A 24,729-nucleotide genomic window follows, 5' to 3' on the forward strand; every position below is an offset into this window, starting at 1 on the left:
GTTGACACTTCTGTACTGTTTGTTCTTCACATTTGGCTTAAGTGGATTCACTTTGGATTTCAGGTCCCTGTGGACAAACACCATTGCAAGAGTCTGAATCATAGTTACGCTAAGCAAGGAGCAAATTCTCTGTTTTGTGTAGCAATGTTGGGTTTTCTCCATCCATTGCCTTAGTGCCTTAGTGCCTTTTTGGAATGTTTGCACAAATCTTTCCCCCCCGAGCCCTTTTTGCCCGGGTGGGAGAGGAGGGTTGGATTCCATTGTCTTGAACAAGTTCTTGTAAGACAAGCTGTCTTCTATTATGTGTGCAGCCTGGTTCATGCACACGTCTGTGAGTCACAGGTGATGTCGGTATGCACAGGTGTATGAGTCACAGGTGATGTCAGTAACATGCACAGGTCTATGAGTCACAGGTGTACAGGTGATGTCAGTAACATGCACAGGTGTATTAGTCACAGGTGTACAGGTGATGTCAGAAAAATGCACAGGTCTATGAGTCACAGGTGTACAGGTGATGTCAGTAACATGCACAGGTCTATGAGTCACAGGTGTACAGTTGATGTCAGTAACATGCACAGGTGTATTAGTCACAGGTGTACAGGTGATGTCAGAAAAAGGCACAGGTCTATGAGTCACAGGTGTACAGGTGATGTCAGTAACATGCACAGGTCTATGAGTCACAGGTGTACAGGTGATGGCAGTAACATGCACAGGTGTATTAGTCACAGGTGTACACGTGATGTCAGTAACATGCACAGGTCTATTAGTCACAGGTGATGTCAGTAACATGCACAGGTGTATTAGTCGCAGGTGTGCACGTGATGTCAGTAACATGCACAGGTCTATTAGTCACAGGTGTACAGGTGATGTCGGTAACATGCACAGGTCCATGAGTCACAGGTGTACAGGTGATGTCGGTAACATGCACAGGTCTATTAGGCACAGGTCTATTAGTCACAGGTGTACAGGTGATGTCAGTAATATGTACAGGTCTATTAGTCACAGGTGTACAGGTGATGTCAGTAACATGCACAGGTCTATTAGTCACAGGTGTGCACATGATGTCAGTAACATGCACAGGTTTATTAGTCACAGGTGTACAGGTGATGTCAGTAACATGCACAGGTCTATTAGTCACAGGTGTACAGGTGATGTCGGTAACATGCACGGGTCTATTAGTCACAGGTGTACAGGTGATGTCAGTAACATGCACAGGTGTATTAGTCACAGGTGATGTCAGTAACATGCACAGGTGTATTAGTCGCAGGTGTACAGGTGATGTCAGTAACATGCACAGGTGTATTAGTCACAGGTGATGTCAGTAACATGCACAGGTGTATTAGTCGCAGGTGTACAGTTGATGTCAGTAACATGCACAGGTCTATTAGTCACAGGTGTACAGGTGATGTCAGTAACATGCACAGGTCTATTAGTCACAGGTGTACAGGTGATGTCGGTAACATGCACAGGTCTATTAGTCACAGGTGTACAGGTGATGTCAGTAACATGCGCAGGTGTGATGGTCACAGGTGTACAGGTGATGTCAGTAACATGCACAGGTGTGATGGTCGCAGGTGTGCATGTAGAAACATGTAAGATTTGATACACTAATGTAGAAAAGACAGTGCCAGTAAGACTCTTACAGCTCACCAAACTTTATCCTCCTCTTCACTTCTTCCTTCAACATACTTCAGCCCCCAGACTCAGGGCTTCTTAGATCAGTTGCCGGACTTTGGTCTGAATGCGGGTCACTTCTGGGCTTCTTTCTTCTTCTTCTTCTTCTTCTGCACATGATGGTCCAGACTTTCCGAGCCTGCTGGTGTTCCATGTGGCGGACCTTTCCTTTTTCGATAGCTGGGTCAAGTGCTTCGGGCAAGTCATGAACATTTGCTGGCATCTTCTCCAAGATGAGGATGAGAGTGAGTGCGTCTGATTCATGTCAACTATTTCATTGGTGTGTGACAAGTCATTGGTGTGTGACAAGTCATTGGTGTGTGACAAGTCATTGGTGTGTGACAAGTCATTGGTGTGTGACAAGTCATGAACATTTGCTGGCATCTTCTCCAAGATGAGGATGAGAGTGAGTGCGTCTGATTCATGTCAACTATTTCATTGGTGTGTGACAAGGAAGCATTTATAGGCAGCATGTGAAACATCCAGAAGTGAGATGCAGCGTTATAGAAAGAGCAAGGTTGAAAGAATGGCTGAAAGTACCTTCATCAGACCGGGGTATTCATTGGAAGGCAGTCCGTAGATGTGGTCTTTGTTCTCCTCTCCCTCGGACAGCAAGAAGCACGGGAAGCGTTTCTTCACATGGTATGTGTCCTGTATCTTTTCTTGCCAATAGCAAACATTAATTTTAATAACCTGGAAGAAAAAAATGGCAATAAAGTCAGAGTGTTTATCCAGGGAGACCACGTTGTTGCCCTTTCTTCCTGGCAGCTTGCGCTTCCCTTGTTTTTGGCTTCTATAAAAAAAAAAACATGGTATTGCCCGGCCGGCGCGATATAGTATCCCTGGCCGCTCTGCAACATTTAGGAAACATCGGAGTTGCACAGGTACTTAGGCTAATGTCACAGTGTTTAGGAAACATCGGAGTAACACAGGTACTTAGGCTAATGTCACAACGTTCAGGAAACATCGGAGTAACACAGGTACTTAGGCTAATATCACAGTGTTTAGGAAACATCGGAGTAACAGAGGTACTTAGGCTAATGTCACAGTGTTTATGAAACATCGGAGTAACACAGGTACTTAGGCTAATGTCACAACGTTCAGGAAACATCGGAGTAACACAGGTACTTAGGCTAATGTCACAGCGTTTAGGAAACATCGGAGTAACACAGGTACTTAGGCTAATGTCACAACGTTTAGGAAACATCAGAGTAACACAGGTACTTAGGCTAATGTCACAACGTTTAGGAAACATCAGAGTAACACAGGTACTTAGGCTAATGTCACAGCGTTTAGGAAACATCGGAGTAACACAGGTACTTAGGCTAATGTCACAGTGTTTAGGAAACATCGGAGTAACACAGGTACTTAGGCTAATGTCACAACGTTCAGGAAACATCGGAGTAACACAGGTACTTAGGCTAATATCACAGTGTTTAGGAAACATCGGAGTAACACAGGTACTTAGGCTAATGTCACAACGTTCAGGAAACATCGGAGTAACACAGGTACTTAGGCTAATATCACAGTGTTTAGGAAACATCGGAGTAACACAGGTACTTAGGCTAATGTCACAACGTTCAGGAAACATCGGAGTAACACAGGTACTTAGGCTAATGTCACAACGTTCAGGAAACATCGGAGTAACACAGGTACTTAGGCTAATATCACAGTGTTTAGGAAACATCGGAGTAACACAGGTACTTAGGCTAATATCACAGTGTTTAGGAAACATCGGAGTAACACAGGTACTTAGGCTAATGTCACAGTGTTTAGGAAACATCGGAGTAACACAGGTACTTAGGCTAATGTCACAACGTTCAGGAAACATCGGAGTAACACAGGTACTTAGGCTAATATCACAGTGTTTAGGAAACATCGGAGTAACAGAGGTACTTAGGCTAATGTCACAGTGTTTAGGAAACATCGGAGTAACACAGGTACTTAGGCTAATGTCACAACGTTCAGGAAACATCGGAGTAACACAGGTACTTAGGCTAATGTCACAGCGTTTAGGAAACATCAGGGTAACACAGGTACTTAGGCTAATGTCACAGCGTTTAGGAAACATCGGAGTAACACAGGTACTTAGGCTAATGTCACAGCGTTTAGGAAACATCAGAGTAACACAGGTACTTAGGCTAATGTCACAGCGTTTAGGAAACATCAGAGTAACACAGGTACTTAGGCTAATGTCACAGCGTTCAGGAAACATCAGGGTAACACAGGTACTTAGGCTAATGTCACAGTGTTTAGGAAACATCGGAGTAACACAGGTACTTAGGCTAATGTCACAGCGTTTAGGAAACATCGGAGTAACACAGGTACTTAGGCTAATGTCACAGCGTTTAGGAAACATCGGGGTAACACAGGTACTTAGGCTAATGTCACAGTGTTTAGGAAACATCGGAGTAACACAGGTACTTAGGCTAATGTCACAGTGTTTAGGAAACATCGGAGTAACACAGGTACTTAGGCTAATGTCACAGTGTTTAGGAAACATCGGAGTAACACAGGTACTTAGGCTAATGTCACAGCGTTTAGGAAACATCAGGGTAACACAGGTACTTAGGCTAATGTCACAGCGTTTAGGAAACATCGGAGTAACACAGGTACTTAGGCTAATGTCACAGCGTTTAGGAAACATCGGAGTAACACAGGTACTTAGGCTAATGTCACAACGTTCAGGAAACATCAGAGTAACACAGGTACTTAGGCTAATGTCACAGCGTTTAGCAAACATCGGAGTAACACAGGTACTTAGGCTAATGTCACAGCGTTTAGGAAACATCGGGGTAACACAGGTACTTAGGCTAATGTCACAGTGTTTAGGAAACATCGGAGTAACACAGGTACTTAGGCTAATGTCACAGTGTTTAGGAAACATCGGAGTAACACAGGTACTTAGGCTAATGTCACAGTGTTTAGGAAACATCGGAGTAACACAGGTACTTAGGCTAATGTCACAGTGTTTAGGAAACATCGGAGTAACACAGGTACTTAGGCTAATGTCACAGCGTTTAGGAAACATCAGGGTAACTCAGGTACTTAGGCTAATGTCACAGCGTTTAGGAAACATCGGAGTAACACAGGTACTTAGGCTAATGTCACAGCGTTTAGAAAACATCAGGGTAACACAGGTACTTAGGCTAATGTCACAGCGTTCAGGAAACATCAGGTTAACACAGGTACTTAGGCTAATGTCACAGTGTTTAGGAAACATCGGAGTAACACAGGTACTTAGGCTAATGTCACAGCGTTTAGGAAACATCGGAGTAACACAGGTACTTAGGCTAATGTCACAGCGTTTAGGAAACATCGGGGTAACACAGGTACTTAGGCTAATGTCACAGTGTTTAGGAAACATCGGAGTAACACAGGTACTTAGGCTAATGTCACAGTGTTTAGGAAACATCGGAGTAACACAGGTACTTAGGCTAATGTCACAGTGTTTAGGAAACATCGGAGTAACACAGGTACTTAGGCTAATGTCACAGTGTTTAGGAAACATCAGGGTAACACAGGTACTTAGGCTAATGTCACAGTGTTTAGGAAACATCAGGGTAACACAGGTACTTAGGCTAATGTCACAGTGTTCAGGAAACATCGGAGTAACACAGGTACTTAGGCTAATGTCACAGTGTTTAGGAAACATCGGAGTAACACAGGTACTTAGGCTAATGTCACAGCGTTTAGGAAACATCAGGGTAACACAGGTACTTAGCCTAATGTCACAGCGTTTAGGAAACATCAGGGTAACACAGGTACTTAGGCTAATGTCACAGTGTTTAGGAAACATCAGGGTAACACAGGTACTTAGGCTAATGTCACAGTGTTTAGGAAACATCAGGGTAACACAGGTACTTAGGCTAATGTCACAGTGTTTAGGAAACATCAGGGTAACACAGGTACTTAGGCTAATGTCACAGTGTTTAGGAAACATCGGAGTAACACAGGTACTTAGGCTAATGTCACAACGTTTAGGAAACATCGGAGTAACACAGGTACTTAGGCTAATGTCACAGTGTTTAGGAAACATCGGAGTAACACAGGTACTTAGGCTAATGTCACAGCGTTCAGGAAACATCGGAGTAACACAGGTACTTAGGCTAATGTCACAACGTTTAGGAAACATCGGAGTAGGAGATAAAGTTGTGTTATTGTTTGTCTTGGATGTTGTTGAACCATTTGATTACTGCTGCTGTATTTCTCCATTGGTTGAGTGGTGTTTTGTCCTTGATTGTTGTGTTGCTTCTGTCCAGGATTATTTTGCTGATTTTTCTTATTTTGGATTTAGTTGGGTTTATTATTCGGCATGTTGGGTTATTTACTAAATTGGGTTTGTGGTCCTTCAATGTGATGAAGGCTTCCTTGTTGGCTGTGACGTCCACCCTGTCCTCAATGTCCAGTTCAGTCGCGATCCGCTTGTTTTCCCGGTGGATGTTCTGTAAAGTGCTGGGTTGTGCTTTTTTATATGCTTATACACCACCCAGACCTGTCATTCCTCAACAAGCGTAGTGAAATTGTATCAACATGCCGCCACAGACGGAAACACCTCCTAGGTAACACATGAGCCAATCACCACGCCCCTACACCTGCCTGTACCCACCTGTACTGTGCCCTATATAAACCATTGTATGTGAATGCTTCCATTAAAATCTCCTGATGATTGAGGGAACCCCTCATGAAACACTTCTGTAGAGATGAAGTAGTCTTGTGTTTTTTTTCCCACACATACATATATTGCGCTCTACCACGGTATCGAGCACTATTCTCTGGATAATCTTTAGTTTACTAAATTGCAATTTTAAATTTCCCGGGAGTTTCGTCTTGGAAACGTTGTGTAATGATGACGTGTACGCAAGACGTCACGGGTTTATAGGAAGTATGAGCACTGCACACACACACAGCTAAAAGTCGTCTGCTTTAACGGCATAATTACACAGTTTTTTGGACATCTGTGTTGCTGAATATTTTGCAATTTGTCCAATTAATATTGGAGAAGTCACAGTAGAAAGATGGAGTTGGGAAGCTTGAGCCTTTAGCCACACAAACATACATTCCTTGTTTAAAATTCCTGGAGGTGAAACTTTCCTATGGATCAGAACGCGGTCAAGAGAACATGGATCGCGACCACATGTCAACCAGCAGGTTTCGGTGAGAAAATTGTGGTTAAAAAGTCAGTTCTTACCGGAGAAAAGCTGAGCTTGCGCCGTCCATGAAGCTGCCGTCGACTCCCCTGAGACACTGGCGTCAAGACACCCGTGGACACACCCTTACGACTATCAGGTAATATTAAACTCACTAAAACACTAGCAACACAATAGAAAGATAAGGGATTTCCCCGAATTGTCCTAGTAAATGTCTCTAAAAACATCAGAATCCGTCCCGATGCAATCGCGTTTTTTTTTTTTAACTCTTTTCTTTGTTTGTTTTTTCTAGTCCGTCGCTATCAAATTCATCCTCGCTCAAATTAATGGGGAAATTGTCGTTTTCTCTTTCTGAATAGCACTTTTTGTTGGAGGCTCCCATTAAAAACAATGTGAATATGTGAGGAGCCATCAAACATGTGACGTCAACGTCTGCGACTTCCCGTACAGGCAGGGCTTTTCTCTTAGCACCGACAGTTGCCAACTTTATTGTGGATGTTCTCTACTAAATCCTTTCAGCGAAAATATGGCAATATCGCAAAATGATGAAGTTTGACACATAGAATGGGGCTGCTATCCCCGTTTAAATAAGAACATCTCATTTCAGTAGGCCTTTAATGCTCTTTATCGCTTTTTGCGCCTGAAATCTTCACATTTTCTTCAAATATAATATCATCATTATTCAGTTGTGAATGTTATTATAGCTAACTGATTCATCCTCCTGAAGGCCAACATTGGCGAGGGCCTTCCATTCAGTGCTCAACTGTTGCTATGTCACACAACTGCTTTCTAATAGTGTCCAAAAGAGCTTGTTTGCAGTCCTTAGTTTGTCCGGGACACACCAGTTGAAATGCAGAAACAAAAAGTGTTTAATTACCTGAAGTGGAAGCTGTATGCCAGTGTGGAGCAGCACTCTGTTAGCCCAAGGTCCAGCAGTAATGACCACACTCTTGGCTTGATAAACACCAGCAGACGTGGTCACAGTCACCATGGGGCCGGGCTTGATGTCTGTCACCTTCTCCTGGTCTTTGAGGACACCACCCAACTTCTCAAACTGGCCCTGCTCATCAAGCACATACACAACAAGAAATACTTTTGTGCTTAGGGGTCTACTTCCAGCTTGTGGGCGGGCCCTTCTCTCAACAATATGTTGTTGTTGTTGTTGTTATTATTGGCTTGAATGATGACTGCTGATGACTTCCACCCTCATGAGATTAGCAGCCTGTACTATAAAGCAACATCTGTGTTGATGCAGGATACATTTGTATCCTGCATCAACACAGATGTTGCGGGGTCGTTCTCCCAGGAAAGCAGACGGACTACTCGGGACATGGCGTTTAGGTAAAAACATGATTTAATTGTGACTAAAAAAGGTACAAACAAAAAGCGCTCACTGCGAAGGCACAACTTGGCTAAAGAAATAAAACTAACACTTTAACATAAACTATGAACATAACGCAAACAACACTTACTGTGACTTGAAAAGAACAGCATGAACTTTGGCATGAAAAACGAGTATGACTTACTGTGGCAAGAACAGAGCATGGAACGAACACAATGATGCCAGGGCGACTGACTGGCAAAGACGAGCTTGAATACTGCCTTTGTTGACACAATGTGTAACCATGGCGACAAAACAAGGAAGTGAAAAAAAACAGGAACTTAAAGAGTCCACAGGTCAACAGAACATAGCCAAACAAGACATGATCAAAAAGACAAATACATGACAATATATATATATATATATATATATATATATATATATATATATATATATATATATATATATATATATATATATATATATATATTTATACCCAGAATCCTTTGCATCCATGGCACATGAATATATTTTACAACCCCGCCCACCTTTGCTGCTAGCGGGGTGTATAAAATAGTCAGGAAGTTTCATGGATGCAAAGGATTCAGGGTATTTGTTGTGTTGCATTTATGTTGTGTTACTGGGAGGATGTTCTCCCGAAATGTGTTTGTCATTCTTGTTTGGTGTGGCTTCACAGTGTGGCGGATATTACTAAGAGTGTTAAAATTGTTTATATCACAACCATCAGTGTACTCTGTGTCACCCGGGTGACACAGAGCCACAACAATATTGAGCCACAACAGGTCTCACAACTACGGTAAGCAGCCGCTGACTTCATTTCCCCCCTCCGGAGAAGAAGTGTGCGGTGCATGCTGGGATATATGACTGTGCCAGGCCCTGCTGTTTCATTTCCATTTGTGGGTTTATGTTTGGAGCCCAAAATGGCTCCTAATGAGAGACATGATTTCAGGAAAGCAGGAATTGTCACTGAACTGCTCGACAACAGCAGCGACACTGACTCCATTAACCACCTCTCCAAATACTGCAAAGTAATAATATATCAATAAGTCAACCTTGTTCAAAGGTTCATGTCACACAACACAAGACACAAAATAAACATGTAAAGCTCACTTTATGAAGTTATTCCTCATCCACCAATCCCTCTAATTCTTCTTCTTCAGTGTTGGAATCAAACATGACACAAGAGGTCTCACAACTACAGTAAGCAGCCGCCAACCTCATTGTCCCTGGTAGAAGAAGAAGTGTGCAGTGCATGCTGGGATATATGACAGCAGGAGGCGTGCAGAGTTCCAAGTGAAGATGATCAGTCACACAGTAGAAGACGGGAATAGAGCAGCAGCCAGAGAATCGAACATTAACAGCAGCGACACTGACTCCTTTAATGAGGACTTGGACGAGATGTTGGATGCCGTATTCGCCCGACTGTTTGATTCCGACACTGAAGAAGAAGAATTAGAGGGATTGGTGGATGAGGAATAAGTTCATAAAGTGATCTTTACATGTTTATTTTGTGTGTTGTGTTGTGTGACATGAACCTTGGAGCAACCTTGACTTATTGATATATTATTGCTTTGCACTATTTCCAGTGTTACTATATTGTGATTGCACTAACCTTTGATTTTACCTAACAGTATCAGACTCTTTTTTACCTGTTTATTGAATCGGGGAAAATAATAAAACAGCTGTTTGTTCATTTTGGGAGTGAACACTGGTTTGTAATCTATTCATAAAGTTGGACTGACCTATCTGACTGTTTTGTTGACATTCCCTTTAGTGCAGCGCCATCTAAAGGATGCATAATGTAACCCCAGCCTCTACTGTAGCGTCTATTCTATGTGCCTTATAGTGCGGAAAATATGTTTTGTACATGTCCACAACAGGGGAGCTGGTTAAGTGATGAGAGTAGTGTACTGTGTGTGTGTGTGTGTGTGTGTGTGTTAGCTGAGTAATGTCAGTGAGTGAGTGGGCCAGAAGATAGATAGAGAGAGAGAGAGAGAGAGAGAGAGAGAGAGAGAGAGAGAGAGAGAGAGAGAGAGGAGGTGTGCATGCACTGCACAGTAGAGTGATGAACAGGTCTGGTTGTGTCCTACAAAACCAATAATAAAACACCCAGCTCGGCAGGTACTGACTGAGTGGTCGTCAAGCACCCTTGGCAACAACCCATAAACTAACAAAGGGAGATATTAAGCTGGAGCAGGAAGTGGAAATGCAAGTTGATTAGAATCTAGACACATATTTGTTGCAGTTTCTCTGCGACTAATACAAAAACAATGCAGTTAGACTGACACGGCCATCATTTATCATGGATGACCTGCTTTATTCTCTTCATTTGGCGAGTCACTGACCGAGTGAATGTCAACCCCCTTCAGTAAAAAACTTGCAGGTTTTGAACCTTCCTTTCATGACTGATCTGTAGGTTGTTTTATTACCTGCACGGCCTTGAGTGCCCGGTCTGCATACAAGACTCCAGCTGTGGTGTCCACAAAGGCACCATCGCCCTCAGCCAGGATGACATTAGGGATGTGTTGCTGGAAGTTCTCTGGAGTCAGGACCACCATAGGAACTTTGTTCTTCTCCAAGCTGTCCTTAAAGCCAGTGTAGCTCTCACTCTTCTCGGGTCCCATCACCAGAAGTCCTGTTCGCCTGTGGGAACATGTTACTGTAGATGATTACATGTACAGTAAATGTTGTTGTCTATGGCTGCTCTGCATACTGTACATTGTCTGCATACTGTACATTGTCTGCATACTGTACATTGTCTGCATACTGTACATTGTCTGCATACTTTACATTGTCTGCATACTGTACATTGTCTGCATACTGTACATTGTGTGGTTGTATGGCTGCTCTGCATACTGTACATTGTCTGCATACTGTACATTGTCTGCATACTTTACATTGTCTGCATACTGTACATTGTCTGCATACTGTACATTGTGTGGTTGTATGGCTGCTCTGCATACTGTACATTGTCTGCATACTGTACATTGTCTGCATACTGTACATTGTCTGCATACTGTACATTGTGTGGTTGTATGGCTGCTCTGCATACTGTACATTGTCTGCATACTGTACATTGTCTGCATACTGTACATTGTGTGGTTGTATGGCTGCTCTGCATACTGTACATTGTCTGCATACTGTACATTGTCTGCATACTTTACATTGTCTGCATACTGTACATTGTGTGGTTGTATGGCTGCTCTGCATACTGTACATTGTGTGGTTGTATGGCTGCTCTGCATACTGTACATTGTCTGCATACTGTACATTGTCTGCATACTTTACATTGTCTGCATACTGTACATTGTCTGCATACTGTACATTGTGTGGTTGTATGGCTGCTCTGCATACTGTACATTGTCTGCATACTGTACATTGTCTGCATACTTTACATTGTCTGCATACTGTACATTGTCTGCATACTGTACATTGTGTGGTTGTATGGCTGCTCTGCATACTGTACATTGTGTGGTTGTATGGCTGCTCTGCATACTGTACATTGTCTGCATACTGTACATTGTCTGCATACTTTACATTGTCTGCATACTGTACATTGTCTGCATACTGTACATTGTGTGGTTGTATGGCTGCTCTGCATACTGTACATTGTCTGCATACTGTACATTGTCTGCATACTTTACATTGTCTGCATACTGTACATTGTGTGGTTGTATGGCTGCTCTGCATACTGTACATTGTCTGCATACTGTACATTGTGTGGTTGTATGGCTGCTCTGCATACTGTACATTGTCTGCATACTGTACATTGTGTGGTTGTATGGCTGCTCTGCATACGGTACATTGTCTGCATACTGTACATTGTGTGGTTGTATGGCTGCTCTGCATACTGTACATTGTCTGCATACTGTACATTGTGTGGTTGTATGGCTGCTCTGCATACTGTACATTGTCTGCATACTGTACATTGTCTGCATACTGTACATTGTGTGCATACTGTACATTGTCTGCATACTGTACATTGTCTGCATACTGTACATTGTGTGGTTGTATGGCTGCTCTGCATACTGTACATTGTGTGGTTGTATGGCTGCTCTGCATACTGTACATTGTGTGGTTGTATGGCTGCTCTGCATACTGTACATTGTCTGCATACTGTACATTGTGTGCATACTGTACCTGAAGAGCGTGACTCCAGCCTCCCTCTCCAGCTCGGCCCACATCTCATATCCCTCGGCCATCATGTGAGTGTAAAAGTCCTGCTGGTACGCCTTGCGGATGATGCGGCTTTGACCGTGGGAGCTTCCTCTGGTGTGAGGTAGAGTGAACTAAAAGGGAAGAAATAAGTAGGATCATAATAGTGGATTGTAGTACATGATTGTAGTACATGATTGTAGTACATGATTGTAGTACATGATTGTAGTACATGTTGTGTCTTGTTCTGTTGCTGACATCATCTCAGCCAAGGGCTTTTGTCAAATTATTTACAAAAGCTAAGAAGTTTTATGTTTTGCATTCTGTTCCCTTACTGTACTTCAAGGTCCTCTAGAGAGGTTTTGGAAGCAAACAGGAACTACTACTACTGTTCAGCTCCACAAACAGGAACTACTACTACTGTTCAGCTCCACAAACAGGAACTACTACTACTGTTCAGCTCCACAAACAGGAACTACTACTACTGTTCAGCTCCACAAACAGGAACTACTATTACTGTTCAGCTCCACAAACAGGAACTACTACTACTGTTCAGCTCCACAAACAGGAACTACTACTACTGTTCAGCTCCACAAACAGGAACTACTACTACTGTTCAGCTCCACAAACAGGAACTACTATTACTGTTCAGCTCCACAAACAGGAACTACTACTACTGTTCAGCTCCACAAACAGGAACTACTACTACTGTTCAGCTCCACAAACAGGAACTACTACTACTGTTCAGCTCCACAAACAGGAACTACTACTACTGTTCAGCTCCACAAACAGGAACTATTACTACTGTTCAGCTCCACAAACAGGAACTACTACTACTGTTCAGCTCCACAAACAGGAACTATTACTACTGTTCAGCTCCACAAACAGGAACTACTACTACTGTTCAGCTCCACAAACAGGAACTATTACTACTGTTCAGCTCCACAAACAGGAACTACTACTACTGTTCAGCTCCACAAACAGGAACTACTACTACTTTTCAGTTCCACAAACATCTTACGTTCCTATTATGCAAAATCAACGTTTCTTACCAACTGCTGCCTGCTGTTGACTATTTGAGACATGCATCAGTCCCCAAAATGTGAACTGAAACTGCGTCACATTGCTCTTTTTCTGCAGTGAGCTTCTCTAGACCACCTCTGTTCTCGCTTTTGTTGTCACGGCAACCAAAGAAGGCTGCAGCACACCTGCCAGCCATCACTACTCACACACCTGCTTCTGTCCTTCACTCCCTGCGTTAAACCAGACCAGGGGTCACCAACGCGGGCACCAGGTCGCCCGTAAGGACCAGATGAGTCGCCCGCTGGCCTGTTCTAAAAATAGCTCAAATAAATGATAAATGGGTTGTACTTGAATAGCGCTTTTCTACCTTCAAGGTACTCAAAGCGCTTTGACACTACTTCCTCATTTACCCATTCACACACACATTCACACACTGATGGAGGGAGCTGCCATGCAAGGCGCCAACCAGCACCCATCAGGAGCAAGGGTGAAGTGTCTTGCTCAGGACACAACGGACGTGACGAGGTTGGTACTAGGTGGGAATTGAACCAGGGACACTCGGGTTGCGCACGGCCACTCTCCCCACTGCGCCACGCCGTCCCTATATATAAATAGCAGCACTTACCAGTGAGCTGCCTCTATTTCTTGATTTATTTACTAGCAAGCTGGTCTCGCTTTGTTCGGCATTTTTAATTCTAAGAGAGACAAAACTCAAATAGAATTTGAAAATCCAAGAAAATATTTTAAAGACTTGGTCTTCACTAGTTCAAATAAATTCATTAATTTTTTTTACTTTGCTTCTTATAACTTTCAGAAAGATAATTTTAGAGAAAAAAAATTCAACCTTAAAAATGATTTTAGGATTTTTAAACACATAAACTTTTTAAATTCCTTCCTCTTCTTTCCTGACAATTTAAATCAATTTTCAGTATTTTTTTTTTATCGTAAAGAATAATAAATACATTTTATTTTAATTCTTCATTTTAGCTTCTGTTTTTTCGACGAAGAATATTTGTGAAATATTTCTTCAAACTTATTTTGATTAAAATTCCAAAAAATTATTCTGGCAAATCTAGAAAATCTGTAGAATCAAATTTAAATCTTATTTCAAAGTCTTTTGAATTTCTTTTAAAATTTTTGTTCTGGAAAATCTAGAAGAAATAATGATTTGTCTTTGTTAGAAATATAGCTTGGTCCAATTTGTTATATATTCTAACAAAGTGCAGATGGGATTTTAACCTATTTAAAACATGTCATCAAAATTCTAAAATTAATCTTAATCAGGAAAAATTACTAATGATGTTTTGTAAATTAATTTCTTTATTTTTTCAAAAAGATTCGAATTAGCTAGTTTTTCTCTTCATTTTTTGGGGTTGAATTTTGAATTTTAAAGAGTTGAAATTGAAGATAAACTATGTTTAAAAATTAAATTTTCATTTTTTTCGTGTTTTCTTCTCTTTTAAACCGTTCAATTAAGTTTTTTTTTCATTATTTATTCTCTACAAAAAAAACATCCGTTAAAGGAAAAAAAATGTACCACGGAATGACAGACATAAATACCCTTTTATATATATATATATATATGTATATATATATATATATTTATTAAATTGGCTATTTCTGGCAATTGATTGAAGTGTGTATCAAACTGGTAGCCCTTGGCATGAATCAGTACCCAAGAGTAGTTCTTGCTTCCAAAAAGGTTGCTGACCTCTGACCCAGACCACACCAACCTTCCTCCTGCTAAACCACAATTATTTTCTCATTTTTTACTTTACTTTTTCTGCTCAACTTTTTGCTCGCCTTCTTGCAGCCACTTTATTCTGCACTTGTTGTCATGGTGACAAGGATTCCTCCACTTAGTGCCATTGTTTTCTGGTTCCTACTAGGGTTGTCCAGATACCAATATTTTGGTACCACTACCAAAATGTATTTTGATACTATGATACTTCTCTAAATAAAGGGGACCACAAATATGTTATTATCGTAAGACAAGATCTTAGGGTACATGAAAGATATGTTTATTATTGCAATTTAGTCCTTCAATAAAATGTTGAACATACTACACAACTTGTCTTTTAGTAGGAAGTAAACAAACAAAGACTCCTAATTAGTCTGCACTAACATATTGTGTCATTTATACACCTATTATTTCATACACATTATGAGGGACAAACTGTAAAAATTGATTATTCATCTACTTGTTCATTTACTTTTAATATCTGCTTATTTTCTGTTTTAACATGTTCTATCTACACTTTTGTTCAAATGTAATAATCACTTATTCTTCTCTTCTTTGATACTTGACATTAGTTTTGGATGATACCACACATTTAGGTATGGATCATGTCGATACCAAGTAGAAGCATTTAAGTCTCACCTTAAAACTCATCTGTATACTCTAGCCTTTAAATAGACCTACTTTTTAGACCAGTTGATCTGCCGCTTCTTTTCTTTCTCCTATGTCCCCGGTCCGATGACCATGGATGAAGTACTGGCTGTCCAGAGTCGAGACCCAGGATGGACCGCTCGTCGGGACCCAGGATGGACCGCTCGCCTGTATCGGTTGGGGACGTCTCTACGCTGCTGATCCGCTTGAGATGGTTTCCTGTGGACGGGACTCTCGCTGCTGTCTTGGATCCGCTTGAACTGAACTCTGGCGGCTGTGTTGGAGCCACTATGGATTGAACTTTCACAGTATCATGTTAGACCCGCTCGACATCCATTGCTTTCGGTCCCCTAGAGGGGGGGGGTTGCCCACATCTGAGGTCCTCTCCAAGGTTTCTCATAGTCAGCATTGTCACTGGCGTCCCACTGGATGTGAATTCTCCCTGCCCACTGGGTGTGAGTTTTCCTTGCCCTTTTGTGGGTTCTTCCGAGGATGTTGTAGTCGTAATGATTTGTGCAGTCCTTTGAGACATTTGTGATTTGGGGCTATATAAATAAACATTGATTGATTGATAGTTCCAGGATCATACATTGGTCATATTCAAAGTCCTCATGAGTCCAGGGACATATTTACTGACTTAATAAACATAATATGACTTTTAAAGAAAGGAAAAAAAGACTTTGTGTCGATAAAAAATATTGATGTAATCATAGTAGTATTTACTAGATATGCTCCTGTACTTGTATCATTACAGTGGATGTCTGTGTAGATCCACCCATGGCATGTATTTACATTCAGGAATGGTGATCTATATCAGTGGTCCCCAACCACTGGGCCGCGGCCCGGTACTGTGCCGTGGCCCGATTGGTACCGGGCCACAGAAGAATTTTTAAATCATTTTTATTAATATTATTTTTTTATGAAATCAACAGAAAAAATACAATATACACTTACAATTAGTGTAAAAAACCTGCCTTTTTCATGACAAAGAAAAAAAATAAAACATTTTTTTGCTACATGACATATATACTTACATCATGTATATATTACATGTTATTATGAATGTTACTAGATATTACATATATACTTACATCATGTATATATTACATGTTATTATGAATGTTACTAGATACTACATATATACTTATATCATGTATGTATTACATGTTATTATGAATGTTACTAGATACTACATATATACTTACATCATGTATATATTACATGTTATTATGAATGTTACTAGATACTACATATATACTTACATCATGTATATATTACATGTTATTATGAATGTTACTAGATACTACATATATACTTACATCATGTATATATTACATGTTATTATGAATGTTACTAGATACTACATATATATACTTACATCATGTATATACAACCTCAATTGAGGTGCTTAGATGTTTTTTAAATATTTTTTCAGTCGGAATCGCACAGTTCATTGTAAGAGGACTGCGATGAGATGGCGACACTGCTTTTCGCCCGATTGTAGCTGAGAGGCGCACCAGCGCCCCCTGCGACTCCAAAGGGAATAAGCGGTAGAAAATGGATGGATGGAGGGATTGTAAGAGGACTTTGGATCGCAATTATTGAATATTTAGAATGCAAATAAATCCAAAATAACATCCATAGTCATGTGTTATTTCATAATGATTGTGAACGACAGGCAGGTGTTATTTTTCAAGTAAGTGTACTGCCCCTTTAAGAGCTCTGGCATGTGAACGACAGGCAGGTGTTATTTTTCAAGTAAGTGTACTGCCCCTTTAAGAGCTCTGGCATGTGCGCTTGAAATAAGTTCCAACCTGCAGGCAAAATGTTGCCTGGGATGAGAATCTTTTATTTTGCTTAACGTAAATGATGTCAATGTCATTTGAACATGTTTCTATTTGGTCGCCAAGGAGCAGTTATGTAACATGGTCACTAGTACACCGATGACGTAACAGTCAGTAGTACGCTTGTGACGTAACAGTCAGTAGTACACTTGTGACGTAACAGTCACTAGTACACTTGTGACGTAACAGTCACTAGCACGCCTATGACGTAACATGGTCACTAGTACACCGATGACGTAACAGTCACTAGTCCATCGATGACGTAACAGTCACTAGTACACTTGTGACGTAACAGTCACTAGTACGCCTATGATGTAACATGGTCACTAGTACACCGATGACGTAACAGTCACTAGTACACTGATGACGTAACAGTCACTAGTACACTTGTGACGTAACAGTCACTAGTACACTTGTGACGTAACATGGTCACTAGTACACCGATGACGTAACAGTCAATAGTACACTTGTGACGTAACAGTCACTAGCACGCCTATGACGTAACATGGTCACTAGTACACCGATGACGTAACAGTCACTAGTCCATCGATGACGTAACAGTCACTAGTACACTTGTGACGTAACAGTCACTAGTACGCCTATGACGTAACATGGTCACTAGTACACCGATGACGTAACAGTCACTAGTACACTGATGACGTAACAGTCACTAGTACACTTGTGACGTAACAGTCACTAGTACACTTGTGACGTAACATGGTCACTAGTACACCGATGACGTAACAGTCAATAGTACACTTGTGACGTAACAGTCACTAGTACACTTGTGACGTAACAGTCACTAGTACGCCTATGACGTAACATGGTCACTAGTACACCGATGACGTAACAGTCACTACTACACTTGTGACGTAACAGTCACTAGTACGCCTATGACGTAACATGGCCACTAGTACACTGATGACGTAACATGGTCACTAGTACACTGATGACGTAACAGTCACTAGTACACTTGTGATGTAACAGTCACTAGTACACTGATGACGTAACATGGTCACTAGTACACTGATGACGTAACAGTCACTAGTACACTTGTGACGTAACAGTCACTAGTACGCCTATGACGTAACATGGTCACTAGTACACTGATGACGTAACAGTCACTAGTACACTGATGACGTAACAGTCACTAGTACAGTTGTGACATAACAGTCACTAGTACACCTATGATGTAACATGGTCACTAGTACACTGATGACGTAAGTCACTAGTACACTGATGACGTAACAGTCACTAGTACACTTGTGACATAACAGTCACTAGTACACCTATGACGTAACATGGTCACTAGTACACCGATGACGTAAAGTGAAGTGAATTATATTTATATAGCGCTTTACAGTCAATAGTACACTTGTGACGTAACAGTCACTAGTACGCCTATGACGTAACATGGTCACTAGTACACTGATGACGTAACAGTCACTAGTACACTGATGACGTAACAGTCACTAGTACAGTTGTGACATAACAGTCACTAGTACACCTATGATGTAACATGGTCACTAGTACACTGATGACGTAACAGTCACTAGTACACTTGTGACATAACAGTCACTAGTACACCTATGACGTAACATGGTCACTAGTACACCGATGACGTAAAGTGAAGTGAATTATATTTATATAGCGCTTTACAGTCAATAGTACACTTGTGACGTAACAGTCACTAGTACGCCTATGACATAACATGGTCACTAGTACACCGATGACGTAACAGTCACTAGTACACTTGTGACGTAACAGTCACTAGTACACTTGTGACGTAACAGTCACTAGTACACTTGTGACGTAACAGTCACTAGTACGCCTATGACATAACATGGTCACTAGTACACCGATGACGTAACAGTCACTAGTACACTGATGACGTAACAGTCAGTAGTACGCCTATGACGTAACAGTCACTAGTACGCCTATGACGTAACAGTCACTAGTACGCCTATGACGTAACAGTCACTAGTACGCCTATGACGTAACAGTCAGTAGTACGCCTATGACGTAACAGTCAGTAGTACAGCAGCTAAGTTAGTGACATGAAGTGTGAGTACAAAGCACACATTTACAAGTCAATCTATTTTTCTTTAATGGCCGGATGTTGACTTTCACCTTAGTTCTGCTTCTTTTCTCGCAGGCAGAAGTGGCCAGAGAGAGAGAGAGAGAGAGAGAGAGAGAGAGAGAGAGAGAGAGAGAGAGAGTGTCAAGTTGCAGTGTTTGCAGAGAGTGTCACACCTGCTCAAGAAGAAGACATTTCTTCTTCCTTTTGGCCAGCTGGTAAGCAGTGAAGGATCCTTGCACGCCGGCGCCCACCACGATGCACTCATACACCTCCATCATGGCCGCCTGTGTGTCACTTGTCACCTGGACCCTTGGACCCTCTTCTCTCTGGCTGATGGGCGGGGCTAGTAGGACTATATATAGTGGTGTCCATACTGGTGGGCGGGGCTAGTAGTACTAGTGGTGTTGATACTGATGGGCGGGGCTAGTAGTACTAGTGGTGTTGATACTGATGGGCGGGGCTAGTAGTACTAGTGGTGTTGATACTGATGGGCGGGGCTAGTAGTACTAGTGGTGTCCATACTGATGGGCGGGGCTAGTAGTACTAGTGGTGTTGATACTGATGGGCGGGGCTAGTAGTACTAGTGGTGTTGATACTGATGGGCGGGGCTAGTAGTACTAGTGGTGTTGATACTGATGGGCGGGGCTAGTAGTACTAGTGGTGTCGATACTGATGGGCGGGGCTAGTAGTACTAGTGGTGTTGATACTGATGGGCGGGGCTAGTAGTACTAGTGGTGTCGATACTGATGGGCGGGGCTAGTAGTACTAGTGGTGTCGATACTGATGGGCGGGGCTAGTAGTACTAGTGGTGTCGATACTGATGGGCGGGGCTAGTAGTACTAGTGGTGTCGATACTGATGGGCGGGGCTAGTAGTACTAGTGGTGTTGATACTGATGGGCGGGGCTAGTAGTACTAGTGGTGTCCATACTGATGGGCGGGGCTAGTAGTACTAGTGGTGTTGATACTGATGGGCGGGGCTAGTAGTACTAGTGGTGTTGATACTGATGGGCGGGGCTAGTAGTACTAGTGGTGTTGATACTGATGGGCGGGGCTAGTAGTAGTAGTGGTGTTGATACTGATGGGCGGGGCTAGTAGTACTAGTGGTGTTGATACTGATGGGCGGGGCTAGTAGTACTAGTGGTGTCGATACTGATGGGCGGGGCTAGTAGTACTAGTGGTGTCGATACTGATGGGCGGGGCTAGTAGTACTAGTGGTGTCGATACTGATGGGCGGGGCTAGTAGTACTAGTGGTGTCGCTACTAACCTGGTGAGGACAATATTTAGTGGTATCAAATTGTTGTGAATCCGCTGCTGTGCCAAAAGTGGAATATTTTTAGCTTTTATATTAACATTTCTGGCACTTGGTTTAATATTTGTTTTGTTTTATGTAAGGTAGCCTATTTATTTTCTTTTTGTTTGCACATTTAAGTTGATTTTTTCTGTGTTGTATTTTTAAAGGTAGGCTACAGAAATTTTTTTATGTTGGCATTTCTGGCTCTTAATTTATTTGTTCTATTTTGAAGGTATTTATTTTCTTTTTGTTTGCATATTTAAGTTGACATTTTCTTTGTTACAGAACATTTAGTGTTTATGTTGGCATTTGTTAAGGGTTTCTTAATGTAATATTAGTTTTTGCAGAGAGTGATTGACCTCTGGCCCACAGAACTGTAGCTGAGTGATTCAGGCTGGCTTCACCAACCTACAAGAAGTGACTGCTAGTCGCTGAAGACATGATTCAGGTTGGCGCTGCACTCACTCACTCATTCAGAATCAGGACTCGTGATTCATGAACCTGCTGACACAGAGAAGTGAGTGTGTCGCGGAGGATGACGTCACATTGAGGCGCGTCGTTCATTGGGTGCTGAGGGCTTGTGTCGTTGGCCGACTGACGCACAGCGAGATCTGCCGCTGGGGAAGCTGTTCCTGACTGACTCATGATTGGCCGACCTGCACACAGAACTGATGCTGCACAAGTGATTCGGTGAACAAATGTTTTAAACGAATCAATTTAAGGAACTGATTCTAGTGATTCAGTGCAGTCAAAAGAACTGCTGATCCCATCACTACTGTAGAATCACAAAAGTGACTGCAAACCATACTTGATCAACAGCCATACAGGTCACACTGAGGGTGGTTGTATAAACAACTTTAACACTGTTACAAATATGCACCACACTGTGAACCCACACCAAACAAAAATGACAAACACATTTGGGGAGAACATCTGCACCGTAACACAACAAATACCCAGAATCCCTTGCAACACTGACTCTTCTGGGACGCTACAGGGGAGGGTCAAAGGGATTCAGCAGATATGGTAGTCCCTTCTATGAAGTAGCTCCATAGCAAAAAGGCTGTGGCTGACAGGTGCTCCAGGTGATGTCTGACGTTAATTTCCGCTTCTGCCCGGTCTGATACTACCGGATGCTGTTATCACCAAATTAAGTTCATAGTATTAGGTACATGGATGTCATAGTAAGTATATATATATTTTTATACACTTCTTTTCCCAGCTGAGCACAAGTTAAATTTCATTATTATTATTATTATATAGATACACACACACATCCATGGACCCCAATGGCCATTACAACTTTTCAGAGTCCCATAATACTATACTAGTAATGGTACCGCACAACCACAACACACACTTAGTTTTCTAAATATACATCTAATAATAATTGATATCTATATAGCACGCTACACATTTGACAATAGCGAGAAAATAACCACAAGAAGATTATGGAACCAAACGTCGAGGCTGCTGTTGTTTTTCAGGGCTCTCAGCTGGTGGTTGTGGTCCAATGATGACGTCACAGGTCACATCTGCCAGACTCCAGGTCCTGCTGTGTAGATCAGAGAACTTAGTGATGGACTTGGAATCATCAGCATCAGTGAGTCTATCCATCCATCCATCCATTTCCTACCGCTTATTCTATATTGCTGACAAATTGACAATCAAAAAGTTGTATTAGTTGGATCATAGAGAAAGAAGAACCTCCATGTAACGTCAGTCAGTAAATGTCCAGCATCTCGTCCATCTGTCGTGTGGAAGCAACAGTCGTTGAGTGCATGTCAGGGACGCAAACTCACAAAGAATTAAAACTGTCAACAGCTACCAGGATGGATAATTAGTTTGTATCCATGTTTTTAGGAAGGGGAACCATATTTTGTTTAGCTGATACGGTCTACTTTTAGGACAATGGAGCAATAGAATTTCAGAAATCAGAGAACTCATGCGAGAACATTCACTGAATACAAGATCAAGCCAACACATTTTGTGTTGATGATTGTATGAACTTACTTACCATCCGTAACATTGATGTTGTGTAATACACACTGTTGTGGTCAAACAGCTCCATTTTTGTTCCATCTGACATCACTTGGACAAAGATAAGACCTTCTGGAGGAAAGTTCTGTTGTCAGATGAAACAAAAATGGAGCTGTTTGGCCACAATACCCAGCAATATGTTTGGAGGAGAAAAGGTGAGGCCTTTAATCCCAAGAACACCACACCTACTGTCAAGCATGGTGGTGGTAGTATTATGCTCTGGGCCTGTTTTGCTGCCAATGGAACTGCTGCTTTAAATGGGACAAAGAAAAAGGAGGATTAGCTCCAAATTGTTCAGGACAAGCTAAAATCATCAGGGGGGAGGTTGGGTCTTGGGCACAGTTGGGTGTTCCAACAGGACAATGACCCCAAACACACCTCAAAAGTGGTCAAGGAATGGCTAAATCAGACTAGAATGAAGGTATTAGAATGGCCTTCCAAAGTCCTGACTTAAAGGTGTGGACAATGCTGAAGAAACAAGTCCATGTCAGAAAAGCAACACATTTAGCTGAACTGCAGCAATTTAGTGGTGAAAAATGTGCACAGAAGCTTGTGGATGACTACCAAAAGTTTGCTCACATTTTCAATAGAGCCATAATAAATTCATAAAAGAAGCAAACTTCATGAATGTTTTTGTGAGCAACAAGTATGTGCTCCAATCACTACATCACCAAAACATAAGACTTGTAGAAATGATTGTAAAGTCAAGACAGCCATGACCTCACGTTCTTTACGAGTGGACGTACACTTTTGATGGAGACGGCAACATGAAGGACCTGCAAACTAGACAAACATTGAGGTGAGCATCACGTTGTAATGACACCTGTGTCATGTGACACATAACACAAGTCTGGTAAACATTTTCAACCAAAGCTAGATTTTGATGCATGTGTTAATAATGAAGCACAACTGCTAAAATTGGGGATTCGTCAACAGCTTACTGGGCTTGATGACAAACTATTGAACAGTCAGATATTGAAAAAAATTTATAATTTACTGAACAAAATATAAACACAACACTTCTATTTTTGCTCCCATTTTTCATGAGTTGAACTTGAAGATCTGAAACTTATACTAAGACCTATTCATCTCAATTATTGTTCACAAGTCAGTGTAAATCTGTGTCAGTGAGCATTTCTTCTTTGCGAAGACAATCCACCCCACCTCACAGGTGTGGCATATCAAGATGCTGCGTGATTATTGCACAGGTGTGCCTTAGGACATCGAATGTGAGCATTTGCCCACTAAGGTTGGTTACTACGACGATGAATAGCAGTCAGGTTAAGACCCCCCAATTGTTGCAGCAGCTGTCTGGGTGGCTGGTCTCAAATGATCATTGAGGTGCACCTGCTGGATGTGGAAGCCGGTTGGATGTACTGACAAATTCTCTGAAACACCTTTGGAGACAGCCTTATGCTAGAGAAATGAACATTGAATTCATGGGCAACAGCTCTGGTGGACATTCCTGCAGTCAGCATGCCAAAACTTGTGACGTGCGGCATTGTGCTGTGTGATAAAACTGCACATTTCACAGTGGCCTTTTATTGTGGCAGCCTAAAGCACACCTGTGCGATATTCCACATCTGGGAGGTGTGATGGGTTATCTTGGCAGAGAAGAAATGCTCACTAACACAGATTTAGACAAACTTGTGAACATTATGAGAGACATAGGTTTTCTGTGTATATAGTCAAAGTTTTCCACACTTCCTGATAAAAAGCAGGTATGTCTGCCACATGGT

The 24,729-nt window shown here is 41.8% G+C and overlaps 1 protein-coding gene across 1 annotated transcript; it reads right to left on the bottom strand.

The window, feature by feature from the left end:
• Positions 1-1,690: 1,690 nt before the first annotated feature.
• On the bottom strand, positions 1,691-19,989 carry LOC133537329 (peroxisomal sarcosine oxidase-like). Its single transcript, XM_061878361.1, has 6 exons — positions 19,831-19,989; positions 12,307-12,455; positions 10,596-10,809; positions 7,702-7,884; positions 2,215-2,367; positions 1,691-1,897 (listed from the first exon to the last, which is right to left on the bottom strand). Exons 1-6 carry the CDS (start codon positions 19,933-19,935, stop codon positions 1,691-1,693), a joined length of 1,011 nt encoding a protein of 336 aa, XP_061734345.1. The 5' UTR covers positions 19,936-19,989.
• Between the last annotated feature and the right edge of the window lie 4,740 nt (positions 19,990-24,729).

Source organism: Nerophis ophidion, linkage group LG18 (assembly GCF_033978795.1).
Source record: "Nerophis ophidion isolate RoL-2023_Sa linkage group LG18, RoL_Noph_v1.0, whole genome shotgun sequence".
NCBI classification, from domain to species: domain Eukaryota; kingdom Metazoa; phylum Chordata; class Actinopteri; order Syngnathiformes; family Syngnathidae; genus Nerophis; species Nerophis ophidion.

Excerpts from the sequence above, each read along its gene's own strand:
- LOC133537329 (XM_061878361.1), bottom strand. The coding sequence starts at position 19,935 with ATGATGGAGGTGTATGAGTGCATCGTGGTGGGCGCCGGCGTGCAAGGA. Across the intron at positions 12,456-19,830 it reads AATGTCTTCTTCTTGAGCAG|TTCACTCTACCTCACACCAG; the intron begins GTGTGACACTCT and ends CTTCCCTTTTAG. Across the intron at positions 10,810-12,306 it reads GCTGGAGTCACGCTCTTCAG|GCGAACAGGACTTCTGGTGA; the intron begins GTACAGTATGCA and ends ATGTTCCCACAG.